The sequence below is a fragment of the Gymnodraco acuticeps genome, unplaced genomic scaffold, assembly GCF_902827175.1.
Source record: "Gymnodraco acuticeps unplaced genomic scaffold, fGymAcu1.1, whole genome shotgun sequence".
Taxonomy (NCBI): Eukaryota; Metazoa; Chordata; class Actinopteri; order Perciformes; family Bathydraconidae; genus Gymnodraco; species Gymnodraco acuticeps.
In genome coordinates this window covers 543,884-567,313 of record NW_022991244.1, presented here as the reverse complement: position 1 = coordinate 567,313, position 23,430 = coordinate 543,884, and the positions used below count along the sequence as shown (strand labels likewise).

General features: G+C 39.3%; 3 protein-coding genes across 3 annotated transcripts; all 3 read right to left on the bottom strand.

Moving 5' to 3' along the window:
* Positions 1-3,595: 3,595 nt before the first annotated feature.
* On the bottom strand, positions 3,596-5,395 carry LOC117561931. The gene is made up of 2 exons (XM_034239610.1): positions 4,671-5,395; positions 3,596-4,166 (listed from the first exon to the last, which is right to left on the bottom strand). The coding sequence occupies exons 1-2, from the start codon at positions 5,019-5,021 to the stop codon at positions 3,633-3,635; spliced, it is 885 nt and encodes a 294-aa protein (XP_034095501.1). The 5' UTR covers positions 5,022-5,395; the 3' UTR covers positions 3,596-3,632.
* A 1,506-nt stretch (positions 5,396-6,901) lies between these two features.
* cd8a (CD8a molecule) lies at positions 6,902-9,961 on the bottom strand. Its single transcript, XM_034239602.1, has 6 exons — positions 9,648-9,961; positions 9,172-9,498; positions 8,963-9,061; positions 8,765-8,872; positions 8,562-8,601; positions 6,902-7,975 (listed from the first exon to the last, which is right to left on the bottom strand). The coding sequence occupies exons 1-6, from the start codon at positions 9,688-9,690 to the stop codon at positions 7,927-7,929; spliced, it is 666 nt and encodes a 221-aa protein (XP_034095493.1). The 5' UTR covers positions 9,691-9,961; the 3' UTR covers positions 6,902-7,926.
* A 7,086-nt stretch (positions 9,962-17,047) lies between these two features.
* On the bottom strand, positions 17,048-22,077 carry cd8b (cd8 beta). The gene is made up of 7 exons (XM_034239605.1): positions 21,864-22,077; positions 20,265-20,615; positions 19,238-19,312; positions 18,270-18,359; positions 18,155-18,188; positions 18,006-18,057; positions 17,048-17,833 (listed from the first exon to the last, which is right to left on the bottom strand). The coding sequence occupies exons 1-6, from the start codon at positions 21,916-21,918 to the stop codon at positions 18,048-18,050; spliced, it is 615 nt and encodes a 204-aa protein (XP_034095496.1). The 5' UTR covers positions 21,919-22,077; the 3' UTR covers positions 17,048-17,833; positions 18,006-18,047.
* Between the last annotated feature and the right edge of the window lie 1,353 nt (positions 22,078-23,430).

Genomic DNA, 23,430 nt, shown 5'->3' with positions numbered 1-23,430 from the left:
TGACATCAAAGCTACTGCTCCTACTGTGTCTCCTTCCTGAGTCGGTGACTCCGGCTGCATAGCTACACAGAAGTTTCCTCAACACTCATCTCCACCGCTCTCATGTTTTCTTTTGTGCTGCCATAAGTTAGTCTCTCTCCGTTTGTGCGCTGGGCTAATGCTAATAATGCTAATGCGAGGAAAATAAAATGGCGGCTTCACAAAACTTTTTTTTTTACGGGGCGTGGTTTGCAATCCGCCCAGCCAATGGGAACATTATTCTCCCACGAAAGTACCTGCACTCTAGCAGGGACTGAAAAGGGGGTGAAAAGGTTCTCATGAACTAAGTTCTAGTTCTGGATTTTTTTGGTGTGAACGCACATTTTCGGAACTATATCGGAACTTTACTGGGAAAAGTACTCCGGTGTGAAAGCGCCTATTGTCCCTACCTTAACTACCTTAAGCTTTAAAACAGAACTCTTTGAGTTTGTTGATTTGAATATCTACTGTGATATGCATGATATATGATTCTTACAGCTTTTAGTAATTTTACTATTAGTCTAATGTTTACCAATGTTGTTTTAAAGGACACACACACACACGCACGCACGCACACACACACACACACGTCACACACACACACACACACACACACACACACACACACACACACACACACACACACACACACACACACACACACACACACCCAGGGGGCAAAGTCATTTTACAGACATGGAATGTTGTAAAAGGTTGTCCACCAGAAATGATATCTAGTACCTTCAAGGATCACAACCTGGGTGGACAACCCGGTCAACTAGCTACTGGAAAGCTACAGTGAGGGTCCAAACAATGCAACCCCTATTATGAAAAAAAGTGACAAATTCTGTCTGGATCAGATGCCATCATTCTCTTTCTGATTGAATATTGCTGTGACAGTTCATGGTAAAGACAAACTGAGCCAACCTATTGAAAGAGCAGAAAATAAGCTTTCAGGTGATGCCTTGGTTAAGCCTGTTCTCAATAAGGTCACTAGATGGCGCTGTGCCTTTTTTGTCTCTCCAAAGCAAAATCCATTTCAAGCAATGCACTTGTGGTCCTCTGGATTGTTTGCTGTGTTAAAAATGGGTAAATATACTCAAAAGATTATTTCTATATAACATATCGAAGGGTTTACATTAATATACACAAGGTTTGCTGCCGATGCTAAGTTGAATTGATTCAATGTTTACATATTTTTCAGTTTACAGTCTGGAAAGCTAAGGCAGGGTAATTCAAAATGGCCGCCACTTTCTTTGCAAAACCCTTTAATTGAAGGTTTTCTATGTTATAGGACAAGGCAAACTGAGTTAAATGTATCTGGAAGTTGACATTAAGTTCAACTTAATGTCAAATCAATACCCTTTTATTATTTGTGCAAATCAATGTCTTTGTTTTTGTGAACAATATCCTATTTTGATCATGAAATAAACAAAATTCCTGGTGGCAAAACATTTATTTCACATACTCTCTTCTTAGTTATTAACTAAAAATCAACAGATATGATCAGAAGTTGAACACAAAACAATCATTCACATGGCCCATAACTAGAAAAATGTGAATTTTTTAAGAAGAAGAGGGAGAAAAGTAACCTACACTGAATATATAGTACAAATGTTTTCAATGTACACATGGTGGTATTCATGGTAGTGTCCCAGAAAGCTTTTTGCTTTCTATTCATTTTCTGAGTCACAGCTGCTGTCACTGCTCTCAAGTGTGGCAGTGTGTATCCTTCTGCATTTTGTTGCCTGTCCTTGGCAACGGCACCCTATGTACAGTAGCATGGAACTGCCTTATTCTGACAGCCACATGAGATTGACTTGTTCATCGACACAGGCCAAGCTGGCTTTGTAGATGGTACCGGAACTATCCATTGTCCAGAGACCATCCAAATTCTGTGCATGGGGAGATTTATGGCTTGGCGATGTGTGCGTTCTTTTCAGGTGCAGCAAAAATGCATTCTCTGTTAGGGGTCGTAGCTTTAGGAGCGTCAATTTGTTGTTCAGGAACTTGATCACAGATCAGAACCCTCAAAGTGATCAGCTTTGGATGTATATACAGTTATGGTGAGGTCTCGTGCCTGATTGAGGAGGTCATCTGTTATAGCATCGGCGGGGTTCTCACCAAACTCTTCAAGTGCAGGTATGTCCAGACTCATGCTGCTCTTGAACCATGCCCTCTTGCCAGTGAAATATGGATAACTAGTGGTATCTCTACCACTCAGACTGTGGATGAAGGGCTTGGCACAACACTGTGAAGGTCCCAGTGCCACAACCATTTCATGTATAGGCAGGTATATGATGTCTGTGTCATTGGCATACGACAACTCTGTCAACTCCCTCATTCTGGACACTGCAGAGAGTGTGGAGGAAGATCCTAGTGTCAGCCTCCTGCTGTGTTGATTCAAGAGCAGGAACATCCATAACAGACCATGCTGTGAGCACCACAGTCTTTGAATCCACCACCCAGGTAGAGATGAGTTGGGCCAAGACCAGGTTCCAGTTGTTCATCCGCACACCACTTCTCACAAAGGAAGCTCAGCAGGTTTGCTTTGTTAGCAGACACTGCAAAAAACTCCTTTGGATCCAGAGCTGTGTACTGCTCACTGACTTCATACACTTTCGCTGGTTTGGATCTGGCATATCTCTGTTCCTGCTCAGCTGACTTGAGGCTGGTTGTACTGTATCTGTCACAACAGAAATGTATGATGTCAGTGCCAGGAGACACATCAATCAGCAGCAGGTGCCTGTATCGCTCAGCGATCACTCCAAATCCTTCACCTGTGTGGAAAGACCAGTGTTGTATGGCGGACATGGCATCTACGACTACTGCTGTCTAGAGGCAGTCTTTGGGCAGATCAGGGATGCTGCTTACTTTGGTTTTCTCTTTCAAGATCTTCACAAGGCTCGCCTTGGTCCCTGTACTCATTCTGCCATCTTCCTGGAAGAGGGATGGGGGAAGGTCACTGCACTCGTGGTTGCCTATGAAGTCAACAATGTTGAGTTCTCCACCACTGGCAATGATCTGCGTCATGCGCAGAAGGGCAGTGACTTCATTGCTCTTGCAAGGTGAAGAGGTTTTCCCAGACTTCTTTGGTTTCATCCTGTTTTGTGTATGGAAGGTGTTTAGCTTTACAACACTTGTCTTCTTCTGGTCACTGGACAGTGACTCTGACAATGCCTTCAAACCATCTGCTTTCACCTTGACTGTGGGATCTGCACACTCACCAGTAGATATATTGATCAGGGATGGTGTGGCTGTCGTGAATGGGTTGGTCTCTACTGCTGCCATGACCTTGACTACCATCTCTGCATCCCTGTTGACACGACTCCAGCCAGATTCATGGTGGGGGCTGGAGGAATGGAGGTGCAGCGTAGACTTGAGCTCTGCAGAGATAGCTGCAGTGAGTGGTTTTGTGTAGACCCACTTCATCCTGGCAGCACGATTGAGTGTAATGCCATCCAGACCACTTGCCTCCTTGGCATCTGCATTATATGTCTGCTCCAGAAGCATGTCAGGAGAGACACCATTGTGGTTGCCATCTGCTCTCCTTCGAACAAATGCACCTGCCATCAGTGCTTCATGTGCCTCAGGGGCTGTCTCTGGCAGTTTCTTCATCTCAGACAAATACAGACGCAAAGACTGCTGCCCATATTTGTAGTGTCCTGCTGCAGTGAGGTAAGGTAGCATCCGTGCTGATTCACAGAGATCTCCTGCCCAGTAACCTTCCCGCTGGTAGTAGATGAACCTGTGGAGAATGTCTGACATCTCCAGAAAGATTGACCAGAAAACTGCAGAGATTCCTGGAAAAGTAACATCTGTTCTTGTAGGATTGATATATGTGGACGTGACATCTGGATGATCACCAACTTCTCAGTAGCAGTGGTGTCTTTCTCAAACAACATCTTCACAACATTTTCTACTTGTGACTGCCAGTGTTGTGTTTCTCTGTCTGCTGCACATCCCTCAAATGCTTGCCAGTACAAGCGCCACATGGCCTCACTGAGGATCCTGAGAGCATGCATGGTTTGGTAGTAGTCAGCCTTCTCACCAAACATCTTCTTGGCAGTCCCTTCCTGAAACAGACCAGCTGCAACAAGAATATCCTCTGCACCTGCATCCCTGATGATTTTGCAAACAGCCTTCATGTGTTAGGGAATAATTCTCCTGGACTCCTAGATATCTATCCTTTTTGCCCTTTGACGTTTATGACCAACCCTGACGTCTGTTATCTCCCTTAAGTAAAGGGGCTGCTTCAGCCATATGTTGTTGTTCCCATTTTATGACCGGGCAACTCTCGGTCACAAATGGTTTATTGTTGTTTGTGGACTCCAAGGTGTGTAATCTTCGAGGCCATAAGTGTCAGAAGCAAGTAATTCAGTGTTCCCAGCTGTTTAGGCTATCTCCTCAAATATGTTGATTACTCTGTGAACCAGTTAAAAGGTCTAGCAAGAGAGAGGCGCTTCAGAATTGACGTGGCAACTCTCCCGTGAAGTCAGAACCTCTGGCTCGTGACTTGTGATGTGAATTCTCTGGCCGAAGATCCTAATAAACCATCAGTGTTTGACATCAAAGCTCCTGCTCTCCCCGTGTCTCCTTCATGAGTCGGTGACTCCCACTGCATTGCTACACAGAAGTTTCCCCCACATCATGTAGTTATGAGCTTGGTGAAATCCCCCCAGCAGCAGGACTACATTGCAGAACTCATCTCTGTGCTTGTCTCTGATGGCAACTGCGAGTTCATATGTAGCCTGATCTCCAATGATAATGGTATACTTGTCTCCCAGTGCATGCGATGTCTTGATCAGCCGTTTCATTTCTTCTTTCAGGACAGCAGGATCAGTTAGAGATGCTGGGATGAGAGGAAGATAGCCAATGATACTGGCCGGTCTGTGTGGGTGGAGGTCTGCACAGAAGGCAGAAAAGCCAGGCAGTCCTGCTTCTGCATCTGGAGGAGCATCCAGCAATTCTGAAGTTGTAACCATTCTTGCAAGATGCCACATAAGTAACAGGTCTTCAGCTGTGCCATCTGAGGAAGTATCCAGACTCTCTAGCTTCTCAATATGCTCAAGTGACCTGGACCTCTGCCTGTCTTTAGCTGAGACGTGTCACATGGGAGCAGGTAGGTCAGTAACATCTGAGAGAGTCTTCTTTCTGTCCGAGGTAGAAGTGGGGAGTCTGGCACCCTCCTGGACCCGCACAATCTTTTGGTTTTCAATTATAATTGCAGTGGTGGCATTCAAACTCCCACCCTCCAGTGTCTTCTTCTTCCAGTCCAGATTGTCCATGGCAAACACATGGGGGATCTCGCTGTTTTTCATCATGGTTTCTGGGATGGAAACACCATCCGTTTCAACCTGCTGCATGACCTTCTAACTTTGTGCTGTTAGCTATTTTGTTTTCAACTTCTGATCATATCTGTTTATTTGTAGTTAATAACTAAGAAGAGAGTATATGAAATAAATGTTTTGCCACCAGGAATTTTGTTTATTTCATGATCAAAATAGGATATTTTTCACAAAAACAAAGACATTGATTTGCACAAATAATAAAAGGGTATTGATTTGACATTAAGTTGAACTTAATGTCAACTTCCAGATAAATTTAACTCAGTTTGCCTTGTCCTATAACATAGAAAACCTTCAATTAAAGGGTTTTGCAAAGAAAGTGGCGGCCATTTTGAATTACGCTGCCTTTAGCTTTCCAGACTGTAAACTGAAAAATATATAAACATTGAATCAATTCAACTTAGCATCGGCAGCAAACCTTGTGTATATTAATGTAAACCCTTCAATATGTTATATAGAAATAATCTTTTAAGTATATTTACCCATTTTTAACACAGCAAACAATCCAGAGGACCACAAGTGCATTGCTTGAAATGGATTTGCTTTGGAGAGACAAAAAAGGCACAGCGCCATCTAGTGACCTTATTGAGAACAGGCTTAACCAAGGCATCACCTGAAAGCTTATTTTCTGCTCTTTCAATAGGTTGGCTCAGTTTGTCTTTACCATGAACTGTCACAGAGATATTCAATCAGAAAGAGAATGATGGCATCTGATCCAGACAGAATTTGTGACTTTTTTTCATATAGGGGTTGCATTGTTTGGACCCTCACTGTAGCTTTCCAGTAGCTAGTTGACCGGGTTGTCCACCCAGGTTGTGATCCTTGAAGGTCCTAGATATCATTTCTGGTGGACAACCTTTTACAACATTCCATGTCTGATTTCCTAAAAAATTGGGTTTTGCCCCCTGGGTACTGTGTATAAACCACATGCACTTCCTGTCTCTCTGCAGAAGTCTATGGATGATAAGACAGCGTTGGACCTGCTGTCCAGTGACTTCTCTGCTGCTGCCTCTCTACCTGTAGCACCCGTCGCTTCAGACACTGCCACAACAACGCTGGAACCTCCTGTGCTGGACTCAGAGCCCCTGAAGGTAGCACGGGAAATACACTGTTATTTATAATATTAACATTTATAGTTCCTCCTTCTGTGGAAATCTTAATGTTTGCTATTAAAGTGCAATGTGGTGTTCTGTCATATTTCAGTACTATGCTCTATTAAAGACAACACTGTATCATTTTTAAAGGCTTTTAAAATGTAAAGTCCAAAATCAATATACGGCACCCTTGTTTTAATTGTTCATGTCAAAGGTTTTGTGTGGGTGTGAGTCAAAAGATGTGAGATGTATTTTAGATGAGGGAATGCTAATTAAAAAAATTAAAAAATATAAAAACGGTGTTGTATGTAGAGTCTGGTGTGTGTGTGTGTGTGTGTGTGTGTGTGTGTATGTAGTCTGGTGTGTGTGTGTATGTAGTCTGGTGTGTGTGTGTGTGTGACGTGTGTATGTGTGTGTGTGTCGAAAGAGAGAAACAGAAACTAACATGAACCGCTTTAATATGTGAAAAAATACAACAGGACATTTATACGCACTGAATGGGAACCGAATCTCCTATAACACGATCTTTCTTTACTTTTCTTTGCTCCTGACTTTGTGGTTTTTCACTCTGCATGCAGACTTAGCAGCCCACTTCCTTTTTACTCCGAGGGGCTCACAAATAAAAGAGCGTTTCCTCAAAATTCATGTAAACTTCATATTTCTGCGCCAAGACCAAGATGATAAATTGGTATGCAAATGAGTGAGTTTGATGTGAAAAAATACATAAAATAATAAACAATATGTTGTTTTTGATTGAGTGACAATATATTTTTATTTGAATTTCAAGTTACAACAAATCTAAAAAGTAGGATAATTCACAAAAACTGTACATCCAATTAAAACATTTAAATGGATAAGTGTTACTATCTGGGTCTGATAACTCTGAACTCAACGACATTTAACTAAATAAAAATAAGACTCTAAAATGTTCAATAGAAAATTCTGTTTATATCTTTAGTTATATATATTTTATTTTATAAGTAAAGGAAGGTGCCGTTCTACTTTTTTTTTTAAATCATGAGGGTACAGTACAAGTCAACAGTTTTCCGATGAAATTGTCACATGGCTATATACAAAAGCAAAATTAATTATATAAAAAATGTCATAATCTTTAATATAAACATATCTAGGCTTACTTCAAAAATTCTCAGGACTTCAGTATGTTTTTATGATCAATATTCGGATGAATAGACATTTCATTTCAAGTTATTCCAATTAGAGTTCGATCTACTGTAAATGTGAAAGCAGTAATTATTGTCGTTATCAATGCAGGTAAAACTTTGACGATAAAGATATTTGAAGTATTTATAAACTGAGCATTTTCTTTATTAACTATCAAAAACAATGAAAATGTTTGAGCAGAAAAACAGTGACCATGAATGTGATTAAGCTGAAATAAAACAGTAAAACAACAATATAAAAAAAATGCTGTTGGATTAAATGAAAAATAATTGTCACCATTTGGTTCAAACATGACTGTTGGTCATCAGTTGTTTTCCAGGAGCCATCACCGGTCTGTGTGGGATAAACAAGGTATTTACATATTTAATAATAACACAAATAATAACTTAATACTAATGCAGTTACTTTGGTGTGAATAAATTAAATCGAAAAGGATTGCAGGGCCGTAGATATATTTAAAAACACAGAGGTTATGCCCTCGTTTCGAAACGTGACACTGCCTTTAAAAAAAATATAAGAATTCTCTTTTCTCCAAAAATAATCATGGGATTAGTAAACGGTATTTATCAACACTATTTTAGGGGTGTAACAGTTTCTTATAGTGTCCCGAAAAAAAAATCTGCTTAGAATTTGTTACTTATTACGGGAAAATGGAGACGAAGTTCAGACAGGAAATTAAGTTAGAGTTTGGTATGTAACGTTTATGAGCAATTTTAGATTTAAAGAGAAGTTTCATTAAAAGAACATTTCAGATTAATTTAAAATATGCTAAATATAATATTAAACAGCCAAATAAATACAGAAATATATATACTTTTTAAACCAACACATACAACACTTTCGTTTTGGTGTCAGGGTTGGGGTGGCTTTAGTATTTCTAATTGGAAAGACACTGTTGGATAAATAGAAAACTACTTACTTTCTTTTGTAATGGTGTGGGCATCTCCGTGTCCTTACGTCTACATGACATCAAGAATTGTCAGACATTTTACAAATCTTTATAAACATCAAAATCAAGAAAAGCAGAAAACAAATCTTGGGGAACATTTGCAGAATTTTATAATTGTTATCAAAGCATATTCAGGGTTTTTATCATGGGCTTTAGATATGAGATGAACTTACGGTTGCAGTACACGGTGGTGATGATGAGGAGTAGAAGAAGGAGGCCACAGCCGCCAGCCAGTGGGCCCAGAATGATTAGAGAGCAAAACATCTCAGGTCTGGTTTCCCCTGCAATCCATTTGCCACCAGCATCAAACACAGTGAAGATAATAAAAGCTCAGAGAAACAGAGGTATGAAACTGAGGTATGGAAATGTACCTGGCTTGTTACCGCTCTCACAAACACACGGCGAGGCAGTCGTGCATTTTGTTTGCTCAGTGGCCTGCGAGGTTACTTCTACTGGGACTTTAACTTTTTCTAAAGGGAGAGGAGAGATGTGTGAAGGAGATAACAGAAGTGATGGAAGGTGATACTGAAAAGAAACCATTATATCACCATTAGCCCAAAAGCATGAGAGAACACCTCACCTAGGAACAGTCGTGTTGGGTTTCCGAATACCAGTTCATTGCCTTTGAGCGCCGCACAGCTGTAAACGCCGCTGTCCCGAATTTGGTTGAAAGACTGCAGTGTTAAAGAAATTGGCGAAACCTTGGAGGGCTTGAATAATTCGGAAATGGAGTTTCCAGTGGACTTTGGCATGCCGTTATTGGTGAAAGATGCAATGAACTCCATGCCAGTTGTGTCCAGATGTCGAAACCAGACGACCATGGTGCCCTTGTCCCTAGGATCACAATTTATTTGAACCGGCTTTCCTTCCTTCACTGCTATGTCTATGATAGCTCCTGAAGTCATTTCTGGAAAATATGAAACAAAGGGAGCAGTTATCAGCCAACTGTGTGTTTTCAAGACCCCAAAAGCGAAAGATGATAAGAAACAGGCTAAAGGACACCTTAAAGCTGCCAAAAGTTCATGAAAATAATTTAAATATTCAGGTTGAACCTACCATGACAAATCATCAGAATCACCAGAATCAACTTTTGGTCCATTTTTTTTTTGTCGCAGACAACAATAGCACGTCTTTGTGGTGTTTGTTGGAGCCTGTTGTGAGATAATTCAGCGAGATATCAAACCACGCCCCAGCTGTAACCTTCTTCTCGGCTCTGTCAAATGGGATCATTGCAACAGAGCGGTGCAGAGCCCTCTGCACGGTCGTGGTCTGCAGGGTGTTTTGAAGTGCAGCCCACCGATCTGCTCACTGCTGTGAACAGCACCTTGTCATCTATAGGATGCTGACACACAAACTCAACACAACACACTATGTAGGCTGGGAAGAAAGCGTTACAAGAATTTATGTAGCAGCCCACTTTTTCATATTCACTACTGTGTCACGAATCAAATGGTGATTTTCAAGAGGTATCCATTTAATCCTTTTACACAATTTAGGCAAAAATATTTAATGCTGAAGTGTCCTTGTGCGTTAGGAGTTTCACCTCCTGATTTTGATCAGAAATGGGGAAGATGAAAGGATTGATAATGCTTAGTTCCCAAAATAACCAATTTGTTGAACGTCCTCTGTAAATGTCTTCTCGCAATAACATAATGTAATAGAGCTGAACGGATTGAAAAGACAATCATAGGGACATCACTGTGTCAGAGGGATCTAAAAATACCACAAGGTACACACATCTTAATATTGAACGAGAAAAGTGCACTCAGAAGAGGTCAGATCTCAGTCTATCTTGTCTATCATGGCTCCCTTAGGGTCAAGATATAAAAATAACGAAAACAGGAAACATGGCCGATTGCAGAAAAGGCCTTACCTAATGAAGCAGTAGTTGATCATATGTGGTCCCTATACCGGCTGGTTAAAAGGAGTGAGGATTTGGCATTCATTGATGGCATAAAAGATAATAAAATGACCACAAAAAAAATTATGCTAGTAGCTTCATGTGAGATTAGCGGTGGACGCACACACATGATGTAACACGCAATCCCCCCCAGACAAGTACAAGTGTAAGACATAATATAGAATAGAAAAGTATTAGATAAAGACTGCACTATATCTCAAACAATATGTGCTGTAGTCTTATTCTTACTGCAGAAAAATGTGTGATTGTGCGTGATTTGGTTTCAAAAGTGCCTTTTCGGGGTGTCTCTCTTTCACCTTTTGTTTGTGAAGAATCCACACAATGCTTTCATGAGTTGTTAACATATACATTTATGGATAGTGGATAATTCATTTCACTTTGAACCTTTATTCATTTATTGTCAGTTATAGTGCTCAACGTATTTGTCTTACAGGATGTATTTGAACAACTTTCTTTATAGTAGGAGCAGGGTCGGCTCTAGAACAAATCGAATGGGGGGGCAATCATTTACCAAGGGGGGGCACACACTGCCGTCAACAACCAACACACAAACACCAACGCAACTTCAATTTAAAAAAACATGCTGTAAAGTCTATTGTCTTTCACACACATTGCAGGGGTGTAGTGCTATTGTATAGTGCACCTATGACTTGTGCATACATGCACGGTTGTGGCTGGCACGACCACCAAAACAGAAACATATAAGGACAGAGGGTGTCGTTTTCTCATACTGATATTCTGCACAAACTGTGCTGTTGTATTTGCTGTAAAGTGTCTTTACTGTAGGTTATTTTTTATTATATGTACAGCACTTTGGCTCGACCAAAAATCGTTGAAAAATGTGCTATATAAATAAAACTTGATTTGATTTGATTTGATATGGACATAGGCCACCATATAAAAGTGTGCAAATGTATTTAGTATCCTATCCATGTGAACATGTTTTAGGTGGGGGTGGACCTAACCTCCTCTAGGAGGGTCTGGGGGCATGCTCCCCCGGGAAGATTATTTTTAAAATATTGAAGTTAAATGCATCAATCTGGTGCACTTTGAGAGCAAAGTGAAGAGATCTATGGATAGCCTACATCTCTCAGCATCCATATGAAACAGAACTGTACACAGATTTACTTTTTCTTTATGGATATTTTACTAATCATTCCCCTTTTAAACTGTATTCTTGTGTTACTGTCCTATAGTATTTCATACCCGTTTTTTATTTATTCTCTCTTTAATAACTATAATGATCATATAAAGGTATTCCTCGAAAATACTTACATAAATGGTGACCAAACCGTTTGAGACCCACTGAGATAACTTACACTAAAGTGAACTATCTAAACACTGAGAGAGTCCTTACCTCACTGAGCTGACGTTATAAGATCCTCACAGTCTGACAGGAGAGGACTCTCCTCCACCTCTCCAGCCCTTTATATCCGTTAGCATAGCTAGCTAACCAGATGCTAACAACATTCCACGTTACCGCTCGCGCACTCACAAAATGCGCTCGTGCCACACACAGAGAGCCGAGCTTGAATGAAACACAGAGACCCATGTACTTGTACTGTACTGTATATCATATTATTTTCGATGGCTTTACTGTATAATCAGTGTAACAGATGAACAGATCGCCACTGGGCTTTCATCTAAACACACAGCCACGTAATGATAACAAAAAAAAGGTCGGGGGTCATTCGTCAAGCAACAATCAGAGAGCAGCAGTGAGCACACCTCAGGCTGTGTTTTATATTTGTATTCTTTATTTCTGATGTATTTCACACAAAAAACCTTTAGTGGAAACGTTTTCACTTATATGATTAGAAAAAGAAAAAAACGGCAAAGTGGCAAGGCTTGCCAACCCTGCGTTGGGGGGGCACAGTGACTCATTTGGGGGGGCATGGCCCGCGAATGACCCCCCATGACGCCGACCCTGAGTAGGAGTAGTTTTGCTGATTAAAATCTCTCCAACAGGCAATATTTTTAAAAGAAAACTGAAATTGTAGAATCACCTAGAATGATTTCACAATAACAAAGTATTAAATGTAGGCTAGATTAAAAAAGTTTCATCCGTGTAGCAGGGCCACACCCGACCCCCAATGCAACTCTGCGTTAACATGCATCACTGCGACATTGAGGTGATCATCATCACAGCTAGGTGGCAGCAGAATCAGGATTAAAAGCTCTTTATTGATTAAACAGTAAATCATTGTCTCATGATTCACAAAACTGCTGCTCCACAGTCAAAGCAGTGGAAAACACCTGCTGTAAACTCAAGGTGTGACATTTTCTTTTCTAACAAAGGATGCTGCTAAGATGCATTATGGAACAAGCAGGGTCAAGTTTTTCCGTGGCTTCACTTATACCTGCGTCAAAAGTCAGAATAACTCATGATTAGCTGCTTCATTTTTACAAGGGTGAAATATTAAAGGGTTGTAGAATCTCTTTAAGAGTTAACTTCACCTGATGCAACTGTGTTTTACGATCTACTGCTCTGTGGCCTGTGTGAAGCTGTATTGAACTTGTAAGTGAAATCCTAGCACAACCAATTGGGATGCAAATATAGGAAAACCATTTATACTAACAACAAAGGACATAGCTTGTACCCTAGCAACAATTCATCATAATGTCACCTGTCACTTCATGTGAAAGCTTGTCTCACAGTTGTTGGGAAGTGAAACTCCCTTCACATGAACTGAGAGTGCTTCAGCGACTATGGCGCAACCCGGCGCCCGTCCTATTTCCTGCTCAGTGATGGAAAGTCAATGCACCAATTTAGTAATGGGCAATAGGTGCTGACATTTCGCTCTAATGTGGGCGATTCATCTGTTCCATGGGTGGGAGGAGAGCGACAAAGAGACATAACAGAGAGTAAGAGACAGCATGGTGTCTGTAAGGCATTTCTGTACCCCGTCACATGATTTACTCAAAATGCAGACACAGATTATTAACTTAACTTTGTAAAAAATTACTTTGACATTTTTTGAGAATGCAACAATGATGGAAACCAGGTTGAGGTTTCACAAGTCGTCTTCAGTGCGCAGGGGATTCTGTTGATGTTACAGGGAGACCCAGTCAAAACGCTCTGAAAGCCCACTCTACCTTTCCATATCTCTGTTTCAGGTATTAGTCACTCATAAACACCTGCATGGGCTTCCCTATCTTAGTCAGACAGGGGGTCTCCAACCTGAAACTTACATCTGTGTGTGTGTGTGTGTGTGTGTGTGTGTGTGTGTGTGTGTGTGTGTGTGTGTGTGTGTGTGTGTGTGTGTGTGTGTGTGTGTGTGTGTGTGTGTGTGTGGTGGACCAGGGGAAGCCAGTGAGAAAGAGAGAACCCTGTACAGTTCCATCATATAGCTTAACATTCAAATACAGTCAGAAGAGACGTCGTAATAATCTGAAGATAGCAGCACCTTCAATACTGATTCACTATTCACCTGTTAGTCATCATTTTGACTCACCTCTGTTACTGTAATGGCAGTTCTTGGCATTATGGGATATGAAGTTATGGAGAGGAAACCAACAGCAACGAGAGGAGTAAGTATAAATGGAGGAACTCATGCAGATACCTCAACACAAATACACAGTTGTGTACAGTATGTAGAATTGTTTTAAATAATTCTGCACTCAAATGGACCTTTTTGGCTCTGGCTTAGTGGCAACAAATATGTTTGTTTGGCATTAGCGAAAATAAATGAATGTGTAATGTCTATTTTATGGAGAAAAACATAATTCTCATTCAAAAATGTGGTGTAGAATATAGTCTTTTGTTTGTGACTTTTATTGTTAGATTGTTAGATGTATTATTAGATATTGTGTGACACATTTGACAGTCGATCGTTTTAGGCATAAACTGATGTATGTTACACCGTATTTTGTCATCAAGATTTCACCACAGATCCTCTCGGAGATGTCTTGTTATCTGTACAATTAGTCATGTTGCTTCATATTCATATATTTGAAACCAGATGTTTTTATCATTCATATTTGTTTCATTTGCTGGTGTGTACTCTTGTTTTGATGACATTTACATGTAATGGATTTAAATATATATTTTCTATCATGAAATGGGTGCAAACTATAAATCTCTTGCACATTTGTCAGAGGAAAACATGTTTAATGTCAAGTCCCATATATGTTAACCCTCTATCATTACATACGCCTCGATGGGAGTTTATCACGTGAAATGGTGTTTGGCGTCGTGGTTGATTAATTCATAAGTGTATTTTGTAATATGTAAAATGCACAAAAGTACAATTGTAGAAATGTTTTGATGAGTATCTTGCCACACATTTTGCCCCTCTGTCTTTTATAATCCTGAAACCTTTAGAGAAACCATTATGCTTTTATGTCATTTATTAGTGTAGGGTGTATGTTTTATATTTTGTATTTTGTAAAATGCCCGAGGAGGGCACAAGGGTTAAGAGGAAAGTTAAGCCTTTACTGATCCCCAGAGTGGAAATGCAACACGGCTAACCTAGACAGAAATAAATACGGCTAAAAAGTAAAAGTAACAAATACATTGTTCGGGCTTTATGAACTAACATACAGAAGAAGTAAAAACCATAAACACAAAAATAAGCGTCATTGTCTAAAGCTTGAAAATGTAATTATAATATATATATGACTATGATCAATAAAGTGGACTGTAGGTGGAAAGAACATGAAATGACAGACGTGGGGTTTATAATTGTCACACACACGCAAACACACACACACACACAGACACACTTTACTACATATATTCGGTTCAGTTTGTCTTCTCTTCATATGTTTTATCTCTACAGTATATTGTGTTTAAAATATCCACGCTAATATTTGTCAGCAGAGAACAGCAGAAATAAATCCTCTGTATCAGAAGTACAAGTCTTAAGCTGCCGTGCAAAACTCATGTTTCCTGGAACTGATGAACATGACCTAGAAAAACTCTATGAAGGTCATGAGGGTCAGTTTATAATGCTTTATTTTCCTCGTCCTTCTGGAGGCTCACTGTTATGCTACTGGTTAACTGTAATGCATTTTATGAAGTGTTTCAATACTTTGGAAAATTAAAGAAATGTATCTGGCAAATAAATGTTATATTGGTTTTTCTTTGTTTTGCGTGGTTGTACAACATGGGCGGTTCTAGAGGGGGGCCAACAAGGGCCAGTGCCCCTCTAACAAGGAGCTTGGATCCCCTGTGGCCCCCTTCCAAAATAATTAATCTATGATAGTGCAATTCATGTAAAATACAAAGTTACTGTGCTATAACCTGGGCCAAAGTTAACAGGGGTTTTTTTTCAGTAATGTAATTTAAGGAGTAGAAACTAAGTTACTGAAACAAATGTTGAGACTAAAACAAATATAAAGAAATAAAATAAAACTATAGTTGGTTGCATAAATAATGTATTTATTACCACAAACTTATTTTTTATGTTCTGTATCTTGGGCCAAACAAATAATATAAAATTGTAACAAAGTAATTGACACAAACTCTGTCACTAAATCAACGATTATGGTATTTTATGTTTATTTTAAACTTTAAGCTATGACTTTATACTAAGTCATAGCTTAAAGTTTAAAATGTCTTTCTTCCTGCATTAAATTATTGGCCCCATCACGGCCCCCCATGTAAAATGTGTTTATACCACCACTGTTGAACAATACTATACATACATCTACTGTAGATACAGTTTAATGAAAAGAGAAAATTAGTTGTTGAAGCAGCATTTGTTTGATTTAACTTACTTTACTTAAACAATCATCCAATTCCCTCCTGGTTTATAAACCATGTAACCTGTATTGGATTTGGTGATATAATTGTTTAATACTGTATCATATGTAATAAAGCAGACTGCAACAAGGAGTATCTTTAAGTTTTTTTTTTTACTGTACTCATTTCCAAACCGTAGCGCTCTTTCTCTGTCTTTCCCTGTGTCTCTGTCAGTGCTTGTGGTTGGGTCTGTGGTACTTTTGTGGTCTTTTTGTTTCAGAGACTACATGAAGAGCTCAAAGCTAAGCGAGGCGATAGCATCAAGTGAACACGGTTCTGCCTCTCCTCTCTCCTGCACACAGGAAAGGGTCGCGCACACTCACTGAGACCCGAACAACCACCAACTCAGTCTTTCTTCACACTCCTCAATGGCAGCACAGGTGTGCATGTGTGTGTGTGTGTGTGTGTCAGAGAGAGGACGTGACAGCAAGAGATACACACTTATAAAAGAATATATAGAAAAATAAATATCTGCTTTAAATCAACTTTGTATTTAAGATGATCACAATAAAGCTTGTTGCTTCACACTGGTGGCAGTTCAACAGAAACTGAATGTGATGCAAGTTTACACATCAAAGGTAAAAAAGAAACCAAACCCTATCACTCACCTACTCAACTTCCGCAAAACACGATATTGACGATGGATGTACAACACCCACTTCCAAACCTCTTTCTCTTCTTTTCCATACCTCGTTTATACGAGCATTTTGAAACAAAAGGCTTTTTAGTTATCTGCACACACGTCATCTGTCATTGGAGACACACACAGCGGTTGGCATCAAAGCTAAACCCAGCTCATTCCTGTTGTTGCAACAGTGTTCTGGAGCAATCATCAAAGTGTCAATATCCTTTGGATGAATTTGGCATTTAACTGTATATACACATTCTATCAAATGTATCATTTTATAGACAGTAGGCAATAAATAAAAAATGTATTCCCCGCTGTCTATGAAATGTTTTAATAGATGCCTTTAATAACATACAACACGCGTTTATGGTATAAAACGAACAGTCACCACGGTAAATGATTGGAAATATAACATTTTATTGATTTAACATAATTATGCTCACAGAGAAAGGAACGCAACAATGCTGTTTTAAAACAAAAATGCAAAAAACACAAATAAATAGCAAAGACAGGAAAAAGCAAATGAGGAAATACTTGATTTGAAGCTGTTTAGTGATCAATGTTTTAATGTAAATAAACGGATTAGGTTCAGGCTGTCAGGAAAAACTGCTCTGTTATGTACGCATTTTAAGACAAAAAAAAGCTTCAGATTGAAAAAGCACCTGGATAAATGATGATGTCATCTGCATGATTGACGAACCAAAAACACATTATATATTAAAGTAACACAAACAGTTTAGAATGTAATGTGTTGCAGCTCTGGAGCTGTCTTGTAATATATGTAAAACAAAAAATCAATATATTACAATATGTTACATAGTTGCTGCCCTTGGACACATCAACCTCTTCTCTAACCGGCGCACATTTCGCTGTTAATGAAGACGGCATGTTGTTAGCGGAGGTGATTTTCATGTCCTTCGTGCTCCACTGGACGTCAGAGCAAGTTACTGAAATCAAAAAGGCAAGTGTGAGTGTGTTGGAAGTATGAATGCTGCATAAGTAACCTGGGATTTTGGCAAAAACATTTCGCACTTTTACTAAGGCCTAAACATGTCTGGAGATCAAAATAAATGTTGTTATAACTATGAATACATTTATTAACACAAATGAGGTACATACCTTGAGTCAGGTATCAGATGTAGATGCAGTAGTTTAGGTCATCTACCGCTTCCTTAATAGTTAAAGACAAAAGAAGGGTTAGGGTTATCTTATTTTTAACAAAAAGGAAAAATAAAGGATATTTCCTCCATTTGCAGAAATGTACTTACTTCACAAAGTGGTGCCGACACTTTTTGGGTAGCCCTATGAGCAAGAAAAATAACACTTAAGTGATACATCAAAACCTTATCAAACTAAGTGCAGGAAATCTGGATGAATACTCACGGCTAAAGTAGTACAGCGTGCCAACGAGAGTTAGAACCAGGGCTGCGATAAGTCCAACCAACGGCCAGAAAACCAGGGAGCCACAGCCATCTACAGCAAACACACAGTACATGTTTAAAATAAATGTATCATTGCTTACTTCTTGTAGCCACACATTAAGATCTATCATTTAATGTTTACTTTTTTCAGTGTAACATTTTCTTTTCCAAATGACCTCTTCTATTGTATTTACATCATCGAAATCTGACAGGGCACAAGATGCATCCAATCCCTAGAAGAAAGTGCTTTTACATGAAAAGATCACAGTTTTAAAATACAGAGCATCATATCAATTACGCAAACTTAATTTCCCTTTAAACCTTGTGTTGTGTTCAAAAGCTGTTACCGTCCATGGTGTTCGCGGGGTCAATTTTGACCCATGATTTATCTCAGTCCAAAATACTCAAAAATAATGACTATCATCCAATATTGTTTTAACTACATCATAACTAACTTATAATGCATTCATAACCGTACAATCCTGTTGTAATTTTTTAACATATTTAAGTAAAACATGTGATTAAATTCACTCACTATATTTCCTATTGTGAAGACAGTGGAACATTACGTTATCTGACTATATTAGACTAATATTAGAATACAATCTCCCCAAAAAAAGTTTTAAATGATTGTTACAGTGGATGAAGGGGGTGGGGGTGGGGTGTCTAAAGTCAAAGATGAATCTTGATTGGGCCAAATGTGACCCAGAGTCACCCAAAACAATTCTGCTGGGTCTTCCCAGACCCGAACACCAAATTATACACTTTTGTTTTTAGAGACCTTCAGACTTGGCTAAAATTGTCAAAATCAGTTTTGTAGTGTTTATACAGCTGTTAATTAGAGCGTAGTTATTATATCATTTTAACTTGAAACGGGTCACGGGAGATCCGAACACAACATAAGGGTTAATAAAATAGATAATAACTTACCCTGTGGAGACTTGTTGCAGCGACAGACTGACTTGACGGTCGGTTTTGTGTCAGTTTTTATTATTTGAGGGATCACTGTCAGATAAAGAGCAAACAGGAAAAGCAGTTATAGCTTAACAGCAGTGAAACGAGAATTTAAAGAAATGTTTATGGTGCAGAGAACCCAGTAATATCTAACCTCTCCCAATTGTCCCATCAGAAAATAATCTACAGCAAACTCTCTGTACAGTACTTCATGTTTGTTGTATGACTGTGCGTGACTCTCTAGTACAGTCGGCTAGTGGACAGCTATTCTTCAGATTTTTCTTTCATAATGATAAACAAACTCTAAGCGCACATCTAAATACATTCGATTAATCTATTGACACTATGTATACTTGATATGTGATCTCAATTGCATTGACCATCAATACATCTGGTTCATGTTGACAGACGGCACCAGTCAGTCAAAAAGAAGTACCAATCCCAAAGTGAAAACTATATTGCACTAATGTTTCTCATGCAAGCCTGTTACATGTAGACGTCTCTCAACAAAAGTAAAAACAGCCGTCACTGAGGTTTCTGTTTTTAGCGTCCACTTAGTCTACGTGGTTGTATTGGACCGCCGCAGCCAGGGGAAACAAGACAACCTTTAAGAAGATCCAGGATTTTGGTCAGAACTGACTCTTGATAAAACATCACTTTTTTTTTTTTTAAAGAAAGATAGGCTAGTGGAATGTGGAGTTTGAATGAGTTGATATAAAACGACAGGAGGATGTGAGACTGTCTCCCCTGGATGAAGTCAACATTGCTTGTAGCAGCATACGATTACTTTTGAAGTCACATCTTCATTGTACAATACATTTTAATGTAATTAGTTGTCATAATGCAGCAGATTTAAATGTAGATATGTGGTACTGATCTGCATTTCGTCCTTTACATATTTCTTCCTCCACTTGAATTTGGACACTGAAACCCTCAGGGCCGCCTGATATTTCATTTGATTTCAGCACTGTGAATGAAGCGCTTGAGATTTTAGCCAACAAACCTCCCGGCAGGAGAAGAATCCCAGGCTTCCAGGTTTCATTGTTTCTCTTCTTCAGGACACAAGAATAAGTTCCTGTGTCCTCTTTTGTCAAGTTGATGATCTTTAGCGCAAAGAGCATCTTGCTCTTGCTGATTAATTTGAACCGTCTCTTGTCCACTCCATTCCCGAATATGATCCGGTCAGCATGGTTGCCCTGGCCGATGAACTCCATTTTGCTGTTGTTGGAAATGCTTCGGAACCAGTAGACGGAGTCACAGACCACGTCAGCGCAGTCACACTCAATAGACAGGGAACTGAGGATCTCGGGATAAAGAACACTGAGAGGTTCCTGCAGCAGGGTCTGGCTCAAACCTAGGAGTGGAAATAGAGATATGATTGAGATTTCAAAAACCACATTGAACAACTGCTAAAGTCCAGTATGGGAGTTCAGCCTCAACAGTAACAGTCAGGGCTCTAAAACACTTCAACGAAGTCAAGGCCGAACACCTAAACTCCTTAGAGTTGTATGTTATCCCGACAGGGTAACTTTTAAGATGTCTCAAAGCAAGTTTTCGATCACTTGCTGTGTACATTTTTAAGTCACAGCGAAAGGCACTCTTTCTGCCGAACACAATAAGGCTAATTGTGAAAAATGTAAAAGCTCGGACAAGTATTCATTCTTCGAGCTAGGCAGAGGGTACATTATAAAATGTTGTAGAAACACAACAACAATCACCAAAAGTGTTGCAAGAATGGAAATTAAGTTGAACTATGAAGACATTTGTTGTACGTATTTCAAACTGTGACATTTTGAAAATAATGCGTATATATGTGGAGATTGCGTTGTCATTTATGTTTAAGGGATTTTATTTTAGAATCAGTTCCATTGCCTGTTTTGTGTGTTTTCAAGTCAGAAATGTAGGCATATATACCTGTTGCAATCACTAGTCTTATGAAGTATGTAAAGATAAGTGGAAATTCAAAGGCTCCCAATGTACGAAAGGTTAACTCAAGTCGTATAGAGACTGATTTGTTTAAATGCACACATTACGTAACGTTTAGGATTGCACCAAATTGTTTTAATCTTAAATCCAACACAGTAGAAATACCTATATATCAATGCCTTAATAGAGCTATTATATATATTGTTAATAAATGAATTCTAAGGAAATATACAATCGATACCGACCTACTGAAAAACACAAACAGGTAGGGTATTATCCTCATCATTTATCACCACCGTACCTTCAATCCATATTTGAATACATTGATGTTAATTCATACAAAATATCAATAACTTATACCAGTGTATTTTGTACTCTTATGAGATATGAAACAAATGTAACATCCGTAGCCATTTAGCTATAGATTTTACAAAGGCACCAAAGGCATAAACTTATTGAAACCTTGCCGTCTTTTTGAGTATTAAAAAATCACCTCAAATGTCAGCACAAACTTTGGTTAGGGCAGTATTTGATGAATGTAGACATAATTTAAGATAAATCACTGGAGCTTAAGTTTGAGTAGTCAACAACACATCCCTCGCTACAGGCCCTAAGTGAGTTATGATGAGAATAACGCCTGAGGCTTAATAAACAACTGAGAAACTGAGAGTCTTACCCAACGACCACAGAGAAACCGTCCACAGTGTCCATGCCAGCGGCAGCAGGGTCATTTTGTCCAGTCTCCAGTACGTGTGTTCGTACGCGTCTGTAGCTGTGTAGCAGAGGGACGCTTCTGATACTTTCTTTTCCTGCTGTCTGTCTGTCACATATGATGGGAGGAACTGAGCTGAAAGGGCCCTGAGTCGTCAAGGTAACACCCAAGTGTGACACACACAGGGCCTATCAGAGTGGGCCGTACACACACACACACACACACACACACACACACACACACACACACACACACACACACACACACACACACACACACACACACACACACACACACACACACACACACACACACACACACACACACACACACACACACACACACACACACACACACACTGAGCAGTAAAAAATACTTAATGTGTGCATTAAACAGACAACTGGCCTATTGTGTTCTGAATATCCGAACAAAAACGTTTTGAACATTCTTGACTCCCCTCAAAAACATACCTGACATACATACAGTGATGCCAAACATCTGAAGACGTGGTAATGTCTCATCAGAGTTTATATCCACACCACATAAACTCTGAAAAAAGTTGATATTCAGGGAGCAGCAGCGTGCATGGCTGTGGTCTCTGCCCAGGTGCATGACCTAGAGCTCAGCAGAGTCCTACATACGCAGCTTCATGCCTTCCTGCAGAGCACGGAGAGGGAATACCAGCACGTGCCTGAAGCTTAACTACTCGAAACGGAGGATCAATGATAAACCCTAATTCAAGATTTTCCAGATTATTGTTAAATATACCTACTTCTTTAAATTGGCGTATACTTGGCTTCTTTTGGGTAAGTATGGGGTATAAGTTCATCAACACACACATTAAGAAAGCACTCATTTACATTCTGAATATTGTCACTTCTCCAAGGTACATTTGGATTAATTCAATCACAAGTAATACTTCAATAATTAAATCAATTGTTTTCAATTAAACTAGATAAATTGATAGTTAGTTTGAAGTTTTTCAGTTCAACTATTAAAACAAAAGTGCATTTCTCTAGTTGACTACTTTTTTTTATCCCAAATGCTTATACAGATAATAAGAAGACTTTTGTTTTATACATCTCCCTAACAAAATAGAAGAATACTTTCCGTAGAAATGAGTTTGACAGTTGAAGTTTTGGCAGTTTTGTGGCAAGCGGTCTTTATTCTGTCCTGAGTGACAATGCAGGGTTGACAGGCCGATGTACAGGGGTACGCTAGATACATCTCATCCCGTAGCTACAGACGTAGCACAGGAAGACAGCAAAGTTAACTTTTGACAACATCTGACTTTGGAATGAGTCTATCAGGACAATTATTTTCAGCGTTGTCTAATTTGCCTAATAATTGATGAATCAGAAATCAGTAATAATACAAAATTAGATAAAAATTACAACTTCCAAAAGCAGGGGGTCTTCAAATTATTGCTAAATACCTGTCTAATAAATTCAGGAACTTAATTCATAATTATAAAACAGCTTGGACTTATGAATGGTGTTTTCGTTCCATGAGGGAATCAACAGGAAACTGA